At 43.1% G+C, this 24,244-nt stretch overlaps 1 protein-coding gene across 2 annotated transcripts in view; it reads left to right on the top strand.

Moving 5' to 3' along the window:
• Positions 1–24,244, top strand: part of LOC139546548 (ephrin type-A receptor 3-like) — a 148,785-nt gene that overhangs the window by 329 nt on the left and 124,212 nt on the right. For both annotated transcript variants that reach the window (XM_071355052.1, XM_071355051.1), the window contains exons 2-3: positions 10,575–10,639; positions 17,870–18,530. In XM_071355052.1, the coding sequence (XP_071211153.1) occupies positions 10,575–10,639; positions 17,870–18,530 (726 nt within the window). The remainder of the gene's footprint in view (positions 1–10,574; positions 10,640–17,869; positions 18,531–24,244) is intronic.

Genomic DNA, 24,244 nt, shown 5'->3' on the forward strand with positions numbered 1-24,244 from the left:
ATAGGTTATGTGTTCGCTCCCAGAGAGAGAGAGCGTTAGGCTGCAGCGGCTCGTGTTGCAGTCTGGACCCCAGACATTTAAGGTTGTTCTAACAGCACTGATGCTGTGGATGGACGGGACAGCCAGGACATGTCATGTTAGACCATGTCCAAAAATTGTCATGGCGGAGTTTTTGCACATTTTTAAATGATCGTGTAATTATTTTAACCCACTCTGTGTTTTGATCCAAGATGGATGTAATGCAATAGAAGGATTGATGCACGGACTCCGTGTGGCGTTTTAAACTCTCATTAAGAGCTTTGGCCCGCTGGTAAATCGATGGAAACTGGTATTGGATGGGGGATCACGATAATCAGCTTTAGGCATTTAACACTGGGGTGTCCGTGCATCTATAGGTTGGAATTAACGATTGGTATTCCATCATTATTCTCTAAATAGTGATAATAATACATTTTTAAACGTGGATGCGGAAGTGTTCATTTTGATGTTTGGTATTATAACTCACAGATGCCCATGTAGGCTATTGTCCCAAGACAACAATACCGAGTAGAAGCAGGCAGTTCAAGCGCTGTAGTGCACACTAAAGAACCAGAGGCAGGCAGTGGACCTCCGCTCCTCATAACCCAAGCGGATCACACATTAGCCTAAATAGATGTGTATTTAGACAATGCAGCCTATTCATATGAATTAGTATTCATTCACACGGATAGTTTATTGGGTTATATAAATATGCCCCACTTTGTGGAGACGTGCTCGAAGGAACACGCACACTCTCCTGATTGATATCCCATAGCGCGCTGTACGCAAGGACTCATCCACTCGATATTTCCATTGCTTAACTAACCCATTGGCTACTTTTCCTTGAATAGGCCGATCTCGACGGGTTGTTTATTATCGCGCCGCGGACGCACGCACTCTCGATGGGTTGTTTATTATCGCGCCGCACATACGCATGCACACACATGGTCCAGTTATGAAATGATTGGCCTATAGTTTAAAATGGCAAAGCTCCTCTGTAATTGTACTTTGAGAAATTCCTGTAGCCTACTTGGACCGTCAATAGTGAGACAAAGCCAAATACTAATCAAGGGTGAGCTCAGTAAAATGAAGATATTTATTGTCATGCTATTATTGACTTGTTTTTACATGGAAATAGGCTTCGCATTAGTTATAGGCATTATAGTTCAAATTTGAGAACATGTTATAGAATATATTTTCCCTGATGAATTGTAACATAATTGAACTGTAAACATATAGGCCTATAAACACTTTAAGTGAATAAATAGCCTAGGACCTTGAAGGCACACAACCGAAAACGTGCGAGCGACTAGACAGCATTTCCCCATAGGCCTATTCTTTGTTGCAACAGAGTGGACATATCGTCTACAGCACGAAGCCTATACCATAGGCGACCACAGTATCACTTTTGTGTTTTTCTTGTAGGAAAGGACAACGCTTGAATATTAAAAAATGGCCTGAGAATATGGTATCAAAATGAACAACGAATAATGCTCAAAGATCAGACAGATTAGGCCTATGCCAGCGCGAGAGGTCAAAGTTAAGGCCACATAACACAACTTTGTCTTTGGGCAATAAAAATGCCTAGATTTCAATCCACATCATAGCTCTTTAAGATGATCAATGTATTGTAACGGGAAGGAATTACTATTGCTACAAACCAGTCATTCCTCCATGCATGTAAACTGCTGGGTAGAGGCGCGTATCGCCTTGTCTCATCTTTAGACCTATATTGTAGTCTAACTCATAGGCTATATAAACGGTTAATAAACCAAGCTCGGAGATTATGAAGTGACTTTTGTTTTTCGATTTGATGTAGGCCTAATTATATTTATGGGTCTCTGGGCAGCATGTTGGGATTGGCCGGACACAATTTATGTGTTTTGTCTTTAGAAACGTCTGACATTTTGAGGGGATTATTTCATCTTTGATATTTTCGATTCTTCAGCACATGCTTTTTGGCTGCTTTTACTGTTTTACACTTTTATTCACCTCACTACTTCCAGTAGCACACACAGCTCGATTTCGGCAGGCCAGACGTCGACATACACAGTATAGTCAAGTCAAATATAGGCCTAGTCGTTCTATTTTTGTTAGCCTAATTATTGTTTAGGGCTATGTAGGCTATGCACTTATTTATTGGTCATGAAGTTATTATTATCTCCTGTGGTGGTAGAATAATCTAATAACAATAGGCTATATATCCGTTGCTAATTGCCTATTATTTTCGTAGCCTGTAGGTTATTGTTTATAAAAGTCTGCTTTCGTGCAATGTATGGCCATCCGAAACACCCGGTCTGTCTACCAGAGAGTGTCAGTATCGAGCCGTTCTCACCGTGAAGCCTCACGCGCTCTAGCCTATCTGTAATAATAGAAGTATCAAAAATACTTCTATCAGAAACAGAAAATGCACACTCTGCGGAGGAAGAGGGAAGAGAGGAATCGTCTCCCTGTTTGATGCTGTTTTTGTGCTCGAGGCACCGTGTCATCGGGGCCCGGTTAAGTCAGAACCCCCTCCCTTCCTTTACAGGCTACACTGCATAAGTCCCTTTCATAAAGAAAACTTTTAGCACAAAGCCACATTTTCTCCGTGAATTTTAAAATTCAGAGTACATGGAGCATGGATATCTGGTTTATTTACTTTTATGAGTGCAGAACAAAAAATGGGGCCTTGGCTATATACAAGTTGATCTTATTTGATATGCCTATATAGCTTTTTTCCGCAAAATGTAGGTTAAGTTTATAGGCTATGCATCAACAATTGACCCTACGTCGTCCGGGTTAGGGTTTGGCCGGTGTAGGCCGTCATTGTAAATAAGAATTTGTTCTTAACTGACTTGCCTAGTTAAATAAAATAACGTCCTATTGGAAATATTCACTGCATTTTGTTGCTAAATATCATATCTATCATTTCAGAGCATACAAAGTCGTGAATCGACAATAGTAATAGTCCAACCACTGTTCAATCCGTAACGCCCTACTTTGGGGCTTAGCAGAACCACGACTCGCATGGCTCATTGGGCTGCATTATATAAAACCCATACCCTAAAATAATAGACTGTGATATAGGATAGCTTTAGGACAACCTGACCGTGCGCGTGTGTGTGTGTTTTGTGAATGTTCAGAATAAACTGTGAAGCAGGTGATATAGTCCTGTTGTAAGGCGGGGGAAAATATGGACGTTTTAGAAATGTAAAACTTAACTATTACATGACAACTAAGATTATGTCACCTTTTATGCTTCCTCTCAAGATTTAGAGGTTCATTAGGTTAATTATACTAACGATAATTACACAATAATATCAGGCTATTCATCATTATCATTAATTATAGGCCTAATGATCATGATGATGACAATACTCTTAATAATTAGCCAACATATATTGTTTGTTTTTATTGCAAACTTCTAGCTACTCTTGTGTTTATTTGATGAAAGAATAAATCTTTCAACAACTTCGGCAAGGTACAGTTTCAACATCACGCGCATGCTTCGCCCTACGCATGATCAGCATTTTAATGTTAAAATAGATTTTAGGGATCTGATGTTTCCCCACCAGGCCTTCAACTTTATAAATGTTAATTTATTTATTTACTTATACCTATATCTTTTTTTATAGTTTTCTTTTGGATGAACTTATGCCTATTGCAACACTAGACAAGTTTAGAAAAGTTGTTCTCAGTACTTCCATGCTATATTTTTCCCCACATCATTATACCGCCCATTATTATTGTTTTATCTGATGCTGTTTCATCAGGTCCTCGTGAGATCTTCAAAACCCATTGCACTTAAAACCAATTTGAACTGACATAAGAAAAATATATTGCTTTTGCAGATAAATATATTGTTAAAGTTTTAGCAGGATATTGTGCTATTTTAAAAGCCATATGAATGCTAGCTGGGAGTGTGCTAGGGCAGAGTCCTACTGCGAGGTCAGACTATTCGGTCATGGACCAAAACTTGGTGACGCAATTTTTTCTACCTTCCACATAAGGTAATTGTAGTTTTTCTTTAAAATAACAAAAATAAAATCAACCAAAATAAAGAACAACGAATTGTGAAATACCCCTTAACTTGGACCTGCCTATATAGACTCATAATTCAAATTGAATTATTGGCTGTTCAGAGAAAACAATGCTGTGAAAATGGTGCGACCTATATACTGAATTGTATCACCATGTCCATATATTCATGTTTTCAATAGGCTATGACTTTGATCAAATGTGTATAGGACCACATGCTATTGGTTAAGGCTAGTAGCAGGACAATGGATAAACTCCCTACCGTAATACTGTATGTCCCTGTAATCCACAACACAGAGTTATAGCGATGACTCTTATTTAATATCTCATCTCTTATCTGGGCAGACTACCTGCTATACACACTCATATTTACAGAAGCAAATACATGTTTCTGCCATTTAGCAGTGCTTGTCTAAAGCCATAGTCATGGGCGAACTTTGATGAGCTACGACACTGTGTCTCGTATTGCAATTCGTCTACCCCAGGAGTAGAAAGTAATACGGCCACTTTTAGGATTGTTCATTTTAGGGGGGATAATTTGGCCAGAATGTATGTGATATTGTAGGCCTATTGGCTTGATTTGAAGAGGGATTCTTGCACCAACGGATCAGTGTATTTTCTCAGTGTACGTTAACTTTGAGCAGTGAGTGCGCAGCATAAAATGAAAGAAAGGCCTGGTAGGCCTAAATTTAGCCTATGTGTGCGGGAGCGCGTGCGTGTGTGAATAGGCGGCAGTGGTGAGTCTGGCTGCGTGACGCGCGGTAGTTTCTCTCCCTGCCAGGGCGCCGGGAGGCGGTGGTATTTTTAGCCGGTGGCAGGGAGGCCTTGCCCGGAGAGGCCGGGGCAGTAGCCCCGCTGGGAGGAGCAGAGGTTTGTGAGCGATGGTACCTTTCAGGGGGTCTGGAAATGTGCTTACACATGCTCCCGCTTTAAAAATAGTGCTCCATCTCTTTCTCTCTCTCTCTCTCTCTCTCTCTCTGTGTGTGTGTGATATACCTATCTGCTGGATGGGAGGCCTGTAGGTTAGTGGTGCGCGGATCAGCTGTTTGTTCACCCGCATCTGCCCGCAATTGCTAATAACCCATCCGCATCCGCCCGACTATATGTGATAAATTGAAAATCTGAGGTCCGCACCCAACCCTTACCCGCTAATATAGAAAATACGCTATAGGCTACAGTCAATGACGGCATAACGATTATTTTTTGACCGGGGTGCAGGATTTTTTTTGCCTGATTTCGATATGTTTCTGCTTATGATTTCCGACATTTTGGTAGGCTATTTGTTAGTCAACTTGTCTGTAATTAGATACATGTATCTTCTATTTTGTCGTATGTTGCCCTAGAAGACTAAATACACCTTTGCTCAACAGAATAATGGAATAGGTCGATAGAATGGATGTTTCATTCTAGTTGACATCGGTAAAGTTTTTTCTTTCATCTTTCGCAGAGCAAATACGTTTAGTTAGGGACTGAGGGAAAAATACAATAACGCAAAAAAGTAAAGATTTTATGTGCAAAATGTCCAAATGACATCAGTTTGACCGGTTGTAAGGAAAAAGCAAGCTGTGAAAACGACCCAACGTGTTTCTGATAAGATTTCAGTCCGGCTTCGATGCATATTTTAAGTTGTTGAAATACTATCAGCTTTCATGATGCTTTTATGATTAAGACCGCACCTCTACAGATGGTATCTAACTGAGCATTTAATTATCTCAAGATGCATAAATAAATAAATAATATTTCTCCACTCCTGTTCCCAAGTCCAATTGTTGCCTTATTTTGGTGTATAATTTTACTGCAATAAATGCTTAATTCTACAGGAGTTATTATTAAGGCTATGTGAGAGGTTATAGACTTACAGTCAGTGTCCAGATTTCAGTTTCCATTCAACCCATCTGAACAGTAGGCTACAGTTCCCTTGACGTGCCATAGTCCTATTTGAACTCCCGTCTTGTGACTGTCGATTTTGCATAGCGCTTCACAAACATCACACATAACATAGCCATTTTTCCACTTCACCAAATCTTTTGCAAACATTACTTTTCTGGCCCCTCCCGTCTCTTTATTTTCAACTCTCCTTTTGCAGCTTTTGTCTTATTGAATGAAATGTACGTAATTTTTTTCTGCTAGCTCCCAAAAGCATTATTTGGCGATTGGCTGTGTAGGCTATTTGGCGAGCTACAGTTAAGCCCTAAAGTTTAGGCTTATACGCTAATACCAGATAGCCTAAAATAAAGACCTCAATGAAGCCTAAATTGCTCGAGAATTATACATGTATTACTTTTTTAAGGTATTGTTGCTCTTTACGCCCTTCAGCCACACAATATTTAATGACCGTAACCTGTCTGCCCCGATATTTAATGACCCTGCGGACATAACCGCGGGGACTGTGGGTTATGAGTCAACTTGTAGGTATAGCAGTGTAAAGTGGTGGAGGTGATGTATAGGCGGTGTTTATAGGTTATCCAATATCTCACAATGTATGTGTTTATTAGAGAGACAGACTGTGTGTACATGCGTGTATGCAGCCACGTCACACGTGATACAAGTCAGTATTCGGCTTCCATCCATGCCTGAGGAAGTCGAGACAGGACAGCGCTCACTGTTGCCCCTAGAGCCTCTGGTGCCAAAGGTTGCATGTTCAAATCCAGCGATAAAAAGTTGTTTTAAGCCTATCTTAACCATTCAGAGTTAATACCTAACCTTCACTTCAAAATATAACGTTTGGAACAACTTCGAAATTTGACGTTTGAGAAACATGGATGAACGTCTAATTCTGATGTGAGACTGTGAGCTAGTTGCATGCATGAGCTGTGAGAGGGGAACCAGCAGCAGCATCAGACACAGCGACACTCGGTGTGAATAATTCATGATGGGAGGAGAACATTTCACCCTGAACACACAGTCACAACCTGCAGATGTGCCTGGCTGCAGACAGACTACTGCAGACCCTTACACACATACACAACCGGCAGTCATAACAGGCGTGTTCCCTACATTCTGTGGCAGTCTGGGCAGACTGATTTCTATATCATATTGATGTGTTCCTGCAGACACTGCTCACTGTGCATCCTGTCTGCCTACAACCCTGTGTATACCTTGCTGCAGAGCTGAAATCTTCAATAAAAGCTAATTCTCTACATCAGATGGAACTATTAGGCCTGTGGTTTTACTCTGTCTCTGTCTTTCCCGTATTGACTCACCTGACTGATCCCATGTTGTTTGCGCCCAGACCAGAGACCAGCAGTAGTCTACTCAGAAGACTGCTATTAATACTGTTCTTTACTGTTAGTTACCATAAAAAGTCTGTGCTTTCTGAAACACACTACGGCCGACTGACTGGGTAGTCACACTGACGAGAGAGTGTCTGTGTGAGTGTTCTGTGTGAGTGTCTGGGCATGTATTTGTGTGTGTGTGTGTGTTTGTGTGCATGTGGATCTTTGTGTGAGTGTGTGGGACTTTGGTGGTGATTTCCGGCCCATGCAGCTGGAGAGGCAGCTTCAGATAGAGCCATCTAATTTTCTGCTCTCAAATTCCCTCGCTTGGCTCAATTTGAGATGGGGCCTGGCTCGTTGAGAAATGTAAATTGGAACCAATGTAGCTGGATGCTGCACTGCTATAATCTGACAGCAGCAGATAGCTTTATTAGCTTTAATAGGAGTTTGTGTGTGCGTGCGGACCCTGTTTGGCTAGAATTTAGGTGAGCCTCAATTTTGTTGGCTTCAGTCTGGAATGTGCTAATAATCTTTATTTTCCTCTCCCCTCCTATACTCTCTCTTCTCCACTCTGCACTGTCCTCGATCCTGTGCAAACTGGAAAGGGAGGTAGAAAATCAATATAATTTCCTCTCCCAATTGGGAGCATGTTCAGAACTCCTCATAGAGCAGGGATCATAAACTAGCTTCAGCCGATTTTCTTCTTGAGTGGATGGTCGGGGGCTGGAACAGAATTATAATTCATTTGTAGACCTCAAGAAGCCCAAACAGATATAATGTTTGACTAAAACATAATCATTTCAAACCTTGCTTATATTTGTATACAATCAGATGTGTCTCTCTGTTATGCGCAGGAATACCTGGGAACAGATTTCCAAAATTAGTATAATTTTGAGCAGATTTCCTGGTGTTTTTATGTCCAACAATGTTTGTAAAACATTTTTTCCCCACGAAAACTTGGGGCGCCAAATAAAACCACCTGCGGACAGCCAGTTGAGGAACCCTGCCATAGAGACTTACACAGATCTTCACTCTCCTCTCAAACACTTGTTAGTCAGCATATCTGATCCCAGCCTCCCTAGAAAACACAGATCTTCACTCTTCTCTCAAACACTTGTTAGTCAGCATATCTGATCCCAGCCTCCCTAGAAAACACAGATCTTCACTCTCCTCTCAAACACTTGTTAGTCAGCATATCTGATCCCAGCCTCCCTAGAAAACACAGATCTTGAAGGAAGATTGAATCAAGATTAAATTAGCTTTTTCCCTGCTTTGTTGTTGCACTAGCGGCACTGCAGCCCACCAGAGGCCCTGTGTCACAGCTCTTATCATACTGTTCTGTCTTAGTAATTATAAAACGGGTTGTTTGGATTCTGGATGCTGATTGGGAGAGCAGCATTTCAAGCCGTGCTGTATTCACCGACATAGGTCCACCTACACTATATATACAAAAGTTTGTGGAGACCCCTTCTATTTCAGCCACACCTGTCGTCATAGGATGCCACTTTTACAACATGTCAGTTTGTCAAATTTCTGCCCTGCTAAAGCTGCCCTGGTCAACTGTAAGTGCTTTTATTGTGAAGTGGAAATGTTTAGGAGCAACAACGGCTCAAATGCGAAGTGGTAAGTCACACAAGCTCACAGAACGGGACTGACGAGTGCTGAAGCGCTTAAAAAGTATCTGTCCTCGGTTGCAACAATCACTACTGAGTTCCAAACTGCCTCTGGAAGCAACGTTAGCACAAAAACTGTTCGTCGGGAGCTTCATGAAATGGGCTTCCATGGCCAGGCAGCCTCACACAAGCCTAAGATCACAATGCAAAATGCCAACTGTCGGCTAGAGTGGTGTAAAGCTCTCCACCATTAAACTCTGGAGCAGTGGAAATGCGTTCTCTTGAGTGATCAATCACGCTACACAATCTGGCAGTCCGACGGACGAATCTGTGTTTGACGGATGTCAGGAGAACGCTACCTGCCCCAATGCATAGTGCCAACTGTAAAGTTGAGCTCCTGTGTGGGTCCTGAGTAAAAAAAAGATACATAAAGATAACACACACAAAAATAAAGTTTGGTGGAGGAGGAATAATTCTCGGGCTGTTTTTCATGGTTCGGGGTAGGCCCCTTAGTTCCAGTGAAGGGAAATCTTAACGCTACAGCATACAATGACATTCTAGACAATTCTGTGCTTCCATCTTTGTGGCAACAGTTTGGGGGAGGCCCTTTCCTGTTTCAGCATGACAATGCCCCCGTGCTCAAAGTGAGGTCCATACAGAAATGGTTTGTCGAGATCGTTGTGGAAGAGCTTGACTGGCCTGCACATAGTCCTGACCTCAACCCCATCGAACACCTTTGGGATTAAGTGGAACGGTGATTGCAAGCCAGGCCTAATCCCCCTACATCAGTGCCTGACCTCACTAATGCTCTTGTGGCTGAATGGAAGCAAGTCCCCACGACAATGTTCCAACATCTAGTGGAAAGCCTTCCCAGAAGAGTGGAGGCTGTTATAGCAGCAAAGGGGTAACCAACTCCATATTAATGCCCATGATTTTTGAATGAGATGTTCGTCGAGCAGGTGTCCACACACTTTTGGTCATGTACTGTATGTCTGATAACACTCACACCATTCAGATCACACAATCTAACCATAGCTCTCGATGACCGTTAGACAGAAGTTTAAATTAATTAACAACTAAAGAATTAATTAAAAGCTAGAATTTGTGAAATAATATAATAATTTCCATATTTACAGTGTAATAATGAATGTTGTACATATGTACAGTCAGAGCCCATGATTTATCTGAAAACCTAAAGAAGCCATTATAAAGCTTAGAACATGAGAGTTACAGGTTGACAGGGATTGTAGATCCAAAGATTGGTAACAGCATATGTGGTTTCCTGACCGTACAGTACATGTGTATCAGTACTATACAACTCAGAGGAGGGACAGTTCACACAGCTGTAGCAGTGACTCAACAGCCTTCCAGGTCGCCACAAAACAGAACATCTCTTGCTTTGGAGGACAGTGCAGCAGGCTCTCTCTGTTTTGGTTAGCTTTAGGAAGTCCTCAGAGGGAAACAGGCCTGGTGTGTGTGTCTATGTGTTCTAAGGAGTCCTGAGAATTGAGCAGCTGGGTAAATACTATCCTGGTAATGGCTCTTGACTAGAGGACCCAAGGCCAGGTTTAGAGAGAAAGGAGGATGAGGCTAATTAGACATCAGAAGGATAGTGATTCAAAATGTCCACAGTGGTGCCAGGACTACCTGCTTTCCCATAGTCACTTCCCGACACTCATCCCTGTTGTTATTCTCCTCCTCTCTACAGTGAACCTGTTGGACTCCAAAGCCAGCCAGGGGGAGCTGGGATGGATCTCCTACCCATCACACGGGGTGAGTAGTAGATACATGTCGTAGATACATGTCTCATGGTTTACACACGTCTTTACATTCTATCCTGTTTGTCAGCATTCTGTCCTGTCAGAAGATTTGTAGGTTTTAATGGTGCTTAGGACATTTCGAACAAACAATACAAGCTTATCTTCTTTTCTGTAATCCTATGAGCTAAATCAAGTGGGATTAACCTATCCATAGGTTAAGTATGTGATGGGCTCAACAAATGGGTGGATGGGGAGACAGATTGTGTTTTTTGGTCTTGTTAAAGAGGAGGAGGATCAGCTTGTAATATGGTTATAGATGTACATATAACATATATGTTATATATGTTATGTAATATGGTTTGGATTGTTGGAAAAAACAGAACAACAACACATGTTAATAAAGCCCTAACTAGCATCGTAGTACAACAAAGCAATCAAACCTTATTAACTTAGTAGTACGGCTGGGCGATATGGCCAAAATATCATATCAGAGTATTTTTCCATATTTTGGACAGTATGATGGTATTTTATGTTTTTGAATAATAAAAGTTGTACATGTGCTTGATGAGTAGTGAGTGACCCTACTGTGGCAACACATACATTCTCAGTGATGTCAATGGATCTTTCTCCATTCTGATTGTTTTATACTGTTCAATTCAACTTCAACCAAAAATTATTTCCTGCATTTCCATCAGTTTCTGACATTTATTAGCTAGCTAGCCTGCTAACTAGTGATTAGCGTTAGCGGCTAACACAATTTAGCTAAAACTTGCTAAGAAAAGACAAACTAGCTGTTTGCAGATGTAAGAAACACAAACTAATATTGTAATTATAGAGTGCTTGTGGATTTATATTAAGAAGCAAGAGGAAACATTGTTGTCATCAACATGGTTGCATGTGCTGCATTCACCATGCAGACTGAACGCAAGTGTCTCGTTGTCAAGCAACAACAAATGCACTGCTTGAGTGGCAAGGGGCGGGGCTATGTCTGTGTGGAAAGTGGCATGGAGAGAGAGAGCGGAGAGGGATGACTCAAGTAGTGGTGTAAGTTATAAAAATGGACGTTACACACAGCATATCACATTTAAGAAACCAAACATTCAAATATCGTTATAGAAGGTAAAGTAAAAACCCAAACCGGTCTGTGCATCAATACCGGTATATAGTAAAATACGGTATACCGCCCAGCCCTACTTAGTAGTACAACAAAGCAATCAAACCTTACTAACCTAGCATTACAACACAGAGATCAAACCTTTCTAATCTGGTATTACAACACAGAGATCAAACCTTACTAACTTAGTATTACAACACAGAGATCAAACCTTACTAACCTAGCATTACAACACAGAGATCAAACCTTACTAACCTAGCATTACAACACAGAGATCAAACCTTACTAACCTAGTATTACAACACAGAGATCAAACCTTACTAACTTAGTATTACAACACAGAGATCAACCCTTACTAACCTAGTATTACAACACAGAGATCAAACCTTACTAACTCAGTAGTACAACAAAACAATCAAACCTTACTAACCTAGCATTACAACACAGAGATCAAACCTTACTAACCTAGCATTACAACACAGAGATCAACCCTAACTAACCTAGTATTACAACACAGAGATCAAACCTTACTAACCTAGTATTACAACACAGAGATCAAACCTTACTAACTCAGTAGTACAACAAAGCAATCAAACCTTACTAACCTAGCATTACAACACAGAGATCAAACCTTACTAACCTAGCATTACAACACAGAGATCAAACCTTACTAACCTAGCATTACAACACAGAGATCAAACCTTACTAACCTAGTATTACAACACAGAGATCAACCCTTACTAACCTAGTATTACAACACAGAGATCAAACCTTACTAACTCAGTAGTACAACAAAACAATCAAACCTTACTAACCTAGCATTACAACACAGAGATCAAACCTTACTAACCTAGCATTACAACACAGAGATCAAACCTTACTAACTCAGTAGTACAACAAAACAATCAAACCTTACTAACCTAGCATTACAACACAGAGATCAACCCTAACTAACCTAGTATTACAACACAGAGATCAACCCTAACTAACCTAGTATTACAACACAGAGATCAAACCTTACTAACTCAGTAGTACAACAAAACAATCAAAACACAAAACTGCATGACTTCCTTCCCTTCCCTATTCTACCTACTTCCTCCTGTGTCTCTACCAATGCCACGGTCTAAGTCTGCGTATGTGTGTGTGTGATTCTGTGTGTTGGTCTACTGTGTTTATTTGTCTACCCGTTATAGTACTGGCCTCATGGGCTGCAGCAGCCAATTTCTCCTCTGAACTTTATTAAGTGTTGGCTGGCTGGAGCTGAAGGTAATCCGCTCATTTGTTCTATAGAGCTGCCAGCCCTGGTTTCCCCCAGCTATATATTAACTACCGGCACTATAAAACCTAGAGGTTATTTTGTAAGGTTGAACCAAACACACTTACAGAACACTGACTTTTAATGTTTCATGCTTATTTTGGACTGGGTTTGAAGCCAGGTTTGGGTAATTGACATAACCTTTGAGAGTGGGAATTCCTCTATGTAAAGTTAGAAAGATTCAGAACAGATTGAAAATACAGTGAGTGGGTTGAACTAAGGTACGGTACATAGATACACTACTGAATAACTCTGCAGAAACCACTGCCTGCTGTGGTCTTGAATGGTGAGAGAGAGGGGGATGAAGAGAAAGAGAGGGGGAAGGAGAGTGTGCTGGATGAAGAGGAAGGTGGACAGAGAGCACTGAATGAAAAGAGAGGGGGAGAGAGAGAGTGCTGATGATCACGTCCTCAAGGTGAATCATGGGTAATTACTCATGTCGTTGGCTGACGGCGGCTGATAAGCATTCTGTCCTGAGAGCCAGTCCCTCTGAAATTATTTCTCAAAATACGGTGGCATGGGGCCACACACACACACACACACACACACACACACACACACACACACACACACACACACACACACACACACACACACACACACACACACACACACACACACACACACACACACACACACACACACACACACACACACACATTGATGGTGACAGATGGGCTCCTGGTCTGTAAGCAAAGGGCTCTGGTGTTACAGCACAAACAGCACCCTAACCCCACTGTGTACCCTAACCCCACTGTGCACCCTAACCCCACTGTGCACCCTAACCCCACTGTGTACCCTAACCCCACTGTGCACCCTAACCCCACTGTGCACCCTAACCCCACTGTGCACCCTAACCCCACTGTGCACCCTAACCCCACTGTGCACCCTAACCCCACTGTGTACCCTAACCCCACTGTGCACCCTAACCCCACTGTGCACCCTAACCCCACTGTGTACCCTAACCCCACTGTGTACCCTAACCCCACTGTGCACCCTAACCCCACTGTGCACCCTAACCCCACTGTGCACCCTAGCCCAACTGTGCACCCTAACCCCACTGTGTACCCTAACCCCACTGTGCACCCTAACCCCACTGTGCACCCTAACCCCACTGTGCACCCTAACCCCACTGTGTACCCTAACCCCACTGTGCACCCTAACCCCACTGTGCACCCTAACCCCACTGTGCACCCTAACCCCACTGTGCACCCTAACCCCACTGTGCACCCTAACCCCACTGTGCACCCTAACCCCACTGTGCACCCTAACCCCACTGTGCACCCTAACCCAACTGTGCACCCTAACCCCACTGTGCACCCTAACCCCACTGTGCACCCTAACCCCACTGTGTACCCTAACCCCACTGTGCACCCTAACCCCACTCTGCACCCTAACCCAACTGTGCACCCTAACCCAACTGTGCACCCTAGCCCCGCTGTGCACCCTAACCCCACTGTGCACACTAGCCTCATTCTAATTCAGTCATAGCCCTGGGGGGTGTGTCACGGTCACTCTGGTGTCGATTAGGAGTTCTTGATGACTCATCGTTAGGACTCATTGTAGATTAAGATGTGGACGACCTCATCATCATGGTGCCCTCAGCAGGCCTATGTTTCACATCTTTGGAAGGAGAAATCCCTAACAATTTACCCCCACCAATTTACAGATATATTCCACATTGTCTGAGGAACCAGAGGAGGAACTCATCTCCCACTGAATATCATGTCTGGACTAATGAGAAACTCTATATGGTGCTGGGAGCCTGAGGTCTGGGCCTGCAAAGACATGTACACACTATGCACTCTTGGCATCGCCTCATCCAATCCCAGAGAGACATACTACATTACTGCTCTCCAGTCCAGAGCCTAATGGCACAGCTCTTTTGGCCAGCGTCCACCACTCCTCAGTCTCCATGTATTGTAATACCCAAACTCACTTAGTCACCATAGCACCATATTCCCCCAAATACAAACTGACTGACTGACTAACTGACTGACTGTCTGACTGAGTGAGAGGCCCCCAGCTGCACTGGGAGAGAAGAGAAAAGCCTGTCCATAAACGAGAGATTAGCACATGGTGAGGCCTGGAGAGGGCCTGCTATAGAGGGGGACTGTAGGGGGATGTAAAGGGGGATGGGGGGTGGGGGGTGGTAGGTAGTGTTCTGGTTTTTCTCTGGTCAAAACTGTGATGAAAATCTTCTGAGTTCTGTCATGGTGACCCAGATCAGGAAACTAAAGCTGCTCTGCACTTGTCTTTTCTCTGGTTACTACCACACTGTGGGAATGAAGAGAATTAAGAGTGAAAAATAAGTAAAGAAATGACTTGTCTCAATCAAGCAGCTGAACCGGACTCCTTATTGGACATTAGTCAGATCAATGAAGCTTCAGGTTTCACCACTGACCTTCTCTGTTGGGTCACAGCCATCGATATCAGGTGTCCGGCTCCATTACATTTCTAAACCCTGAATACATTGATTCAAACTGTAAATAATATACATTGTTTCAATTTTATGTTCAGAAAATACCTTAGATGGTTGAAAACAAGGAAACAACTAAATTAAATGTGTCATTGTGTCCCTCAGGCCTTTGACGTGGCCTGGGAAGCCCGCTTCTTGGTCAAGAGTGTCTGATCATTAGGTGGACCCCCGTGACCTGGGGACAGGTGTCAGAGTTCAGGGGTAGGGTCTGAATGTTGTTTTATATCAATTAGTGTGAGAGAGTTGTGCTGACATATAGAAAAGTGGTGTTGCTAGTTTTAGACCCCTACTACTGCCTAACACTGGCCTGATAGAGTACATTCTGTCTGTCAATCTGTCACTTTCTCTCTCTCTCTCTGTGTGTTTCTCTCTGGAGCACACACACTCTTTCTCTCTGACCTTTTGTCTCTCTTTCCCTCCTCCCACTCTCTCCCTTTAATAATGGAAACCCAGTAACTGTAATTCTGACCTCACAGGCATTTCAATTAAGAGGACGAGTATGGAAACGGAGAAACTTGTGTGTGAGAGTGGATGCACTTGTACGTGTGTGTGTGTGTGAGTGTGTGTCTGTGAAGGCTAAATCACAGGGGTCATGTATATGATACTACCACAGGGCTGTAGAAATGTCAGTCTTTTCTAACTAATGTAATTCCACTGTAACGTGATCAGGAGAAGGATTATAAGGTTATTACATATCCCCCTCTCTGAAACACCAGCTCTCCTCTCTCACTACCCCGCTGCCAGAGACTCAGCTAGCTGGCAGCTTGTGTGTGTGTGTGAGCATGCTTGTTGGCCTGCCTTCATAGCCAGTGCACACTGGGGAGTCGTGTTAGGGCTTTGCCAACTGCTGGTTCAACCGTTTCATTTCTCTCTCTCCTCTTTCCCCCTTTTTCTAACCCCCCTCTCTCTATCCCCTCTCCCCCTCCTTGTTGGTGTCAGTGCTGTAAAGAGATAGTTATACAAGCCCAATGTCATCATCACAGCTAGAGAGGATCGAGAGGCTGTACAGTTGAGAGATGACGTCTCATGCTGTGCATGTGTGTGTGTGTGTGTGTCAAAGACATGCAGAAAGAGAGGGAGAAAGAGAGGGAGAAAGAGAGGGAGAAAGTAAAAAGGAGAAAGGAATAGTGGAAAGGAGCGAGGGAAAGGTGAAGTTTGTCATAATGATGTCATGTATGGCAGGGGATGGTCCATGCAATATGTTATTCTGCAGTGTATGATCTGCACATCGTAGAATAACTTTCATTTGTTTTGTCAGCAGTGGTTTAAAGCACAGTCATTCTCTGGAATGGGATGGTACACACGCACGCACGCACGCACGCACGCACGCACGCACGCACGCACGCACGCACGCACGCACGCACGCACGCACGCACGCACACACACACACACACACACACACACACACACACACACACACACACACACACACACACACATTGCATATCTCAGTTACTCTGAGCTCACACCTGGGTTTCATTTCTAACCTCTGCTTCCACTGCCCCTCTCTAACCGCGCTGGCAAGCCTGTGTGTGTGGGGGATCCTCTTCCAGTGTTTGTGGATCACAGAGAACTTATACAAAGACAGCATTAGTGGAACGAGCCAGCACTAACAATTACATTTTATATATTTCAATGTGCATCATATCGCTCTACATGAAGACACGTGAACTCGTAATAGTATAAACCCTGTTCCCTAGATCCAACAGTCATCTCCTTTCAAAGTGAGAGAGAGAGAGAGGTTTGTTCGTACCCTTGTTCGTACCCTTGCTAAAAGTCTGTGGAAGGACGACAAAGAATCCCCTCTAATGCTGGAAAGAGACTTCCATATGTAGAAGATGTGTGTGAAAATAATACCTGGCTTCAACAGCTGCAATCAGAGAGAGAGGGAGTGTGGAGAAAGGATGATGTTGACAGAGCAAGAGAAATGGGGGACGGTTAAAATAAGAGAAATGATGAATGCTGTTGGTTGCCAAGTAAATCACTATTATTGTAATAGAAAACACACTATGTTCATCATTAAAATGAAGTTCCACTTACCCAGAGCAGACCTCTGTGTGTAGGAGAGACTCATTCATTCAGCCATTCATGACTGATGGAGAATAATGTCATTTAAAGCCATGCAATTTAATAAGTGTCACTTTAGCCACAATAATAACCATTGTTCAAGTGTTTCCCTATTCATCACAGCTTTGATTAAAAGTTTAACCGTTGGGACATGGAGACTAAACTACATGATGCATGATTATCCTGGTGTGTTTAGAATAAAGAATTGGACTGACATTCTTTCTCTCTCCCCCTTTCTTTCCTCCCCCCTCCATCTCTCTCTTCTCAGTGGGAGGAGATCAGCGGAGTAGACGAGCACTACACTCCCATCAGGACCTTCCAGGTGTGTAACGTGATGGAGTACAGTCAGAACAACTGGCTGAGGACCAACTGGATCCCCCGCCAGTCGGCCAAGAAGATCTACGTGGAGCTAAAGTTCACCCTGAGAGACTGTAACTCCATCCCCCTGGTCCTGGGGACCTGCAAGGAGACCTTCAACCTGCTGTACCTGGAGACAGATGAGGACCAGGGCAGCCGCTTCAGAGAACACCAGTTCTCCAAGATCGACACCATCGCTGCAGATGAGAGCTTCACTCAAATGGACCTGGGGGACCGCATTCTGAAGCTCAACACGGAGGTCCGGGAGGTGGGGCCTCTTACCAAGAAGGGCTTCTACCTGGCGTTCCAGGACGTGGGGGCGTGTGTGGCGCTGGTGTCAGTCAGGGTCTACTTTAAGCTGTGCCCGTTCATCGTTAGGAACCTGGCCTCATTCCCTGACACGGTGCCCATGGACTCTCATTCATTGGTGGAGGTGAAGGGCTCGTGTGTCAATCACTCCAAGGAGCAGGAGCCACCACGTATGTACTGTAGTACAGAGGGAGAGTGGCTAGTGCCCATAGGGAAGTGTCTGTGTAACGTCGGCTATGAGGAGAGAGGGAGCTCCTGCCAAGGTACGACAGTCATACTACTCCCTGTACTTATATTTAGTTCTGTATTTATTTCTTTATTTTGCCCTCTGGTTTCTTCTCCCCCTCTCTCTTCCCCCCTCTCTTTTTTATTTCTTATTTTATCTCCCTTTCACCTCCCTACCTCTCCATCGCTGAAATATACATTCCTAGTCGATACTCAACACTGGCTCTGAGTGTACACAGTACCTTGTAATGTTTTGAAAGCACGGTTTCAGCTGTGGTAAAGTTCTGATCTATTACACAGATACACACACCTCATACCTGTCGGCCATTTCTGGCCTTTGCTCTAACCACTAGAAACCCAGTATGTGTGTGTATGAGGGTTGGGTGAGGAGTTCTGTGTGTATGGTAGAGGGCCCAGCTTACAGTAGTTATATCTGTGAGCTCCTCCTCTCTCACCTCATCAGGATGAAGGAAGGACCAGTTTTCTGTGTGTATGTCTGCAGTTGGAGGCCATGGAGAGAGGGGGATATCAGAGGAATGGGTGTGTGCTGCTGAGGGCTGGGACATGATAGGGATCTGGGCTGGTGTTTTGGGTGTTTTGACATGGGCGGAGGGCTGGGAAATAGGCCTGGAGAAGATTATGTTATATGATATTGTGTGTGCAAAGATATGGTGATATGATGAGATGGTGTGTGTAAGGGGAACTTTTTGTTCCAATGGGAGCACTGTGCCCAGAGAAATGACTACAGCTCAGAAAGTCAAGAGACCATCTACTCCTCTTCTCTCTTTTCAGATGGGAATGTTTTCTGTGTTGATCGCTGTGTGAAGATATTGATCCACTCTCTGTGCATTCACTATTCTATGGATGAGTGTGTGGAAGGATGAATGAGTCATGTTGAATTAAAGATCAAAGGTAATCTCCCAGGTCAAGTTCTGGTGTCAAGGGTAAGAAAGAAAGAAGACCATTTCCTTCCTGTCTCGTTCTCTGGAGAGAAACAAGTGAAAGAAAGACAGACAAATGGTATTGTGAGGCAACTTTTCCTCCTCTCTCATTCTCTGGGTCTCTGTCGCGCTCTCTCTGTCTCTCTCTCTGTCTCTGTCTTTCTCTCTCTGTCTCTCTCTCTCTGTCTCTCTCTCACTCTCTGTCTCTCTCTCTGTCTCTGTCTCTCTCTCTCTGTGTCTCTCTCTCTCTGTCTCTCTCTCTCTCTCTCTCTGTCGCTCTCTCTCTCTCTCTCTCTCTCTCTCTCTCTCTCTCTCTCTCTCTCTCTCTCTCTCTCTCTCTCTCTCTCTCTCTCTCTCTCTCTCTCTCTCTCTCTCTCTCTCTCTCTCTCTCTCTCTCTCTCTCTCTCTCTCTCTCTCTCTGTCTCTGTCTCTGTCTCTGTATCTGTCTCTCTCTCCTGTCAGTGTGAGTAGTGTGAATGTTTGGGTGTATTTGACAATCTCTTATTAGTTTCACTGACGGCTAATGGAGTCTAATAAGGGCTTATGTTACGCCGGTTATGACAGCTGCACTGTGACTCACACACACACACACAACCACACACACACATACACACACATACACACACACACACACACATACACAGCCCCCGTGTACACCGACAGCGAGAAGCCCAGTGCGCAGCTCGGCCCCCAGTGTTAACAGACAGATGAGTGTTGAGGGGCCAGTGTAGCGTGCGGTGGGTAACAGAGTGGCTACGCTAACACCGTGATATGTTTAGGTTTCCAGAACTACTTCTCCTATCTGTGTGTGTTTTTGTAACTCTGAGTCAGATGTAGAGAAAGACTTTGCTTCACTGAATATTTCATGGAATGTGTTTTCTTTGAGAAGTGACGCAGCATTTTCTATTTGTCTTTGCAGGGTGTGTGTGTGTTTGTACTGCGTGCCTGTGTATGTTTATATTTTTATTTTATACTTTTTTTGTTGGTCGGTGTAGGTTTGTATAGGCCTCAACGAGTATTTTATTTGTTTATTAGGATCCCCATTAGCTTTTGCAGAAGCAGCAGCTACTCTTCCTGGGGTCTTCAAAAAAACACAAAACATGACAAGTAACAAAACACTGATACATTGATAGACAAGGAAAGTCACACAAATGTAAAATACATGATATAGAAACAATGTAACAAAAAAATTACAATACAAAAATAATGTGTGTGTCTGTGTGTGTCTGTGTGTGTCTGTGTCATAGACCCTGCCGTTCCATGAGTTGTTTTTTAAAGGTAATTTAGCTGTTTGCTTGGGTAATTGGAGATGTCCATGCGATCATTGCTCTGTAATAAAACTGTGCATTTCCGTGAATTCGTTTCGGACTTGGGGTCTGTGAAGAAACCCCTGGTGGCATGTCTTGTGGGGTATGTATAGGTGTCTGAAGAGACCCCTGGTGGCATTTCTTGTGGGGTATGTCTAGGTGTCTGAAGAGACCCCTGGTGGCATGTCTTGTGGGGTATGTATCGGTGTCTGAAGAGACCCCTGGTGGCATGTCTTGTGGGGTATGTATAGGTGTCTGAAGAGACCCCTGGTGGCATGTCTTGTGGGGTATGTATAGGTGTCTGAAGAGACCCCTGGTGGCATGTTTTGTGGGGTATATATGGGTGTCTGAGTTTAATGTTATTTGATTATGCAGACACTCTGGAATTTTTGTCACAATAATATTTATCATACAAACTAGGAGAAGCAGTTAATCTCTTGTCAATCCTCAACCAGGAAAGACTGGCATTCATGTTGTTGATGTTAGTTCGGCATGTGCAGTTAAAGGCATGCTGCTCTGTTTTGAGACAGCTGCAGCTTTGCTAGGTCTTTCTTTGCTGCCCTTGGCCATATTACCAGACAGTAATCAAGATGGGACAAGACCAGCGCCTGAACAACTAGTACAGTTGATTTTTGTGTCATCGTTTTAGAACAGACATACACCTCCCCATCTTCACAGCAACTTTGTCAATATGACTTGCCCATGACAATTGACCATCCAATGTTTTACCTAGGTTTAGACGTATTTAAGATCAGTTTATTATTAATCATCCATTCTGATACTGACTGTAACTCATTATTTAGAATTTCAGTGAACTCCCTGGCTTTGGGTGCTGACGTGTAGTCCGCATGCATAGTCATTCTAGCTTTGTGTAAGACCAGTGACAAATTATTTGTACAGAATAGAGAAGAGTAACACCCAAGGTAACCGCTCTGAGGGACACAGCAATGTACAAATCTGATGTTAGGGAAGCTTCCATTGAAGAACACTCTCTGGGTTCTATTGGATAAATAACTCTCAAACCATGTGATAGCAGGTGATGTAAAGCCATAGCAAGGGAGTTTCTTCAATAACAATTTATGATCAATAACATCAAAAGCTGCACTAAAATCTAACAATACAGCTACAAATATCATCGTATTATCCATTTATTTTAACCAATCATCAGTCATCTGAGTCAGTGCAGTACAAGTTGAGTTCCCTTCTCTATATGCATGCTGAAAGTAATTAGTTAACTTGTTCTCTGAAAAATAGCATTGTATTTGGTCAAGCACAATCCTATCTATCAGTTTACTAAGAACAGGCAGCCAACTGATTGGGCGGCTGTTAGAGCAAAGGGTGCTTTACTATTTTTAGGCAGTGGAATGACTTTAGCTTCCTTCCACGACTGTGGACACCTACTCCTTTAGGCTTTGGTTAAAGATATAGCAAATAGGGGTGGCAATACAGTCTGCTACCGTTCTCAATAGTTTCCCATCAAGGTTGTCTATACCTGGTGGCTTATCATTATTGATGGATAACAATGGTTTTACACCTCTCCCACACTAACGTGACCAAATTCAAAACAGCAATTCTTCTCTTTCATTATTAGATCTTTTATACAAAAATATGATGGTTCATTGTTCAATGTTGACATTTCACTTCTGAGTTTTTCCACTTTACTAGTGAAATAGTCATTGAAAGGATTGCCCATATAGAAAGGTTTGATTATAAATCACCCATCAACTTCAATGAATGATGGAGATGAATTGATTTTTCTGCCCATGATATCATTTAAAGTACCCAAAGGCTTTTTCCATTATGTTTTATGTCATTTGTCTTTGTTTGGTAAAATCATTTATTCTTCTTTTTGTTAAGTTTAGTCACAACATTTCTCAATTTAAAGTATGTCAACCAATCAGCTGAGAACCCTGGCTTGTTAACCACCTCCACTGCATCATTCCTTTGAACCATAAAATTTTTCAACTAATCATCAAATCAGGGGGCTCTAATGGGTCTCACAGTTGCATGCTTGTCAACCTTTTGTATGAATAATTGTACAAACACTTCCGGTACTGCATGTGGATTCACGCCCTCATGCACATCAGACCAACATAGATTTTTTACATCTTCAACAAAAAAATCCTGAGAAAACATTTTGTATGATCTCTTATAACTTACTTTAGGCCCAACCTTTGGCACTTTGGCTTTCCTTGTTATTGCCGCAATGTTATGGTGACTCACTATAAGCTCTGCAGCATTAGTGAATATGTGATCAATACAAAATGTGTGTGTAATGTGGGGCTGAAGCTACTGGCCCTGAGTCTTGGTTCTCTCATTCCTCTCAGGCTTTTGGGAAGGAGGGTGGACAATGAGCCTGTCATAGTGGATGTAAGCAATGTTCCCGTACTCTCTAGCAGCTTTCATAGCTGGGTTAAGTTATTTCCGCCTCTGGCGCATAGACTCAGAGAAGTCCTCATTGTGGAATATATTGGTTCCTCTAAAGTTCTTGGCTCTCTCCAGAACAGCCATTCTGTCCTTAAACCTCAGGAACTTGACCACTATAGGCCTGGGTCTGTCTCCTGGGCTGGTTACAGGTTTTTCAGACCTGTGGGCGCGCTCCACCTCAATCTTCATATGATCCATCTGCAGCTTTTCACTGATACTTTTTCTTACCTTCTCCTCAGACTCGGCTCAGTGCTCAGTGCTCTGGTTTGCCATCCACAACAATGTTATTCCTCCTGGACTGTCCCTCTAGTCTGTTTTGCCAGACATTGTTAATAATGATCCACAGACAGTGCTGTCATCATCTCGAGAGAACTTACAGTTTGTAGTCATATTCAGGACATCCACATCTCCTTGGGAGAACTGCAGACCATTCTTTTGTTAGTTGAGTCCATCAGTATTTGGACAAAGCTCTGGAAGCTATTTTCCTGTTATAACAACTGCTTGTAGAACCCTTTTTGTTTATTTAAAAGATCCTTCACCCGTGATAGAGAAACACTGTCCATGACTCCCACGTTTGGTTTTGGATGCCATGGTAGCAACGTAGGCTAACGCTGGTACTCCACGCAGTTCCAGACATGGCAACATTTAGCAGGGATTTAGACAGAAACAAGCCTGTGACAATCCGCTGTCCCAGCCCACAAGTGCTAGCCACTTTGCGGGCTGTGTTCAGGCTGTCAAGGAAACCTTACTAGCTTGATAGCTAGTTAGCAGCTAGGCTAGCTGCTATGCAGCTTTTCAAATTTTAGTTGTCCCTAGACAGATAAAGCAGTCCCAGCAACTGAAGCTAACCGTATCGTGGGATCCAAAAAGGTAGCTAGTAACCAAACTTTTTCAATAGAAAACTTTCCAAACAACAAACTGAGCTATACCCTATTCCGTGTTCAACACATAACGATGTTCTGTACCAAATGGTCTGTACCAGAGTATGTGGGGTGTTGTATTTAACTGCCATACTTATCCGGTGCTATAGCTCTGTGTGTTTGTTCAGAGATTTGTGTAAAGCTGAGGAATTGTTTT

This window comes from Salvelinus alpinus, chromosome 20 (genome assembly GCF_045679555.1).
Source record: "Salvelinus alpinus chromosome 20, SLU_Salpinus.1, whole genome shotgun sequence".
NCBI classification, from domain to species: Eukaryota; Metazoa; Chordata; class Actinopteri; order Salmoniformes; family Salmonidae; genus Salvelinus; species Salvelinus alpinus.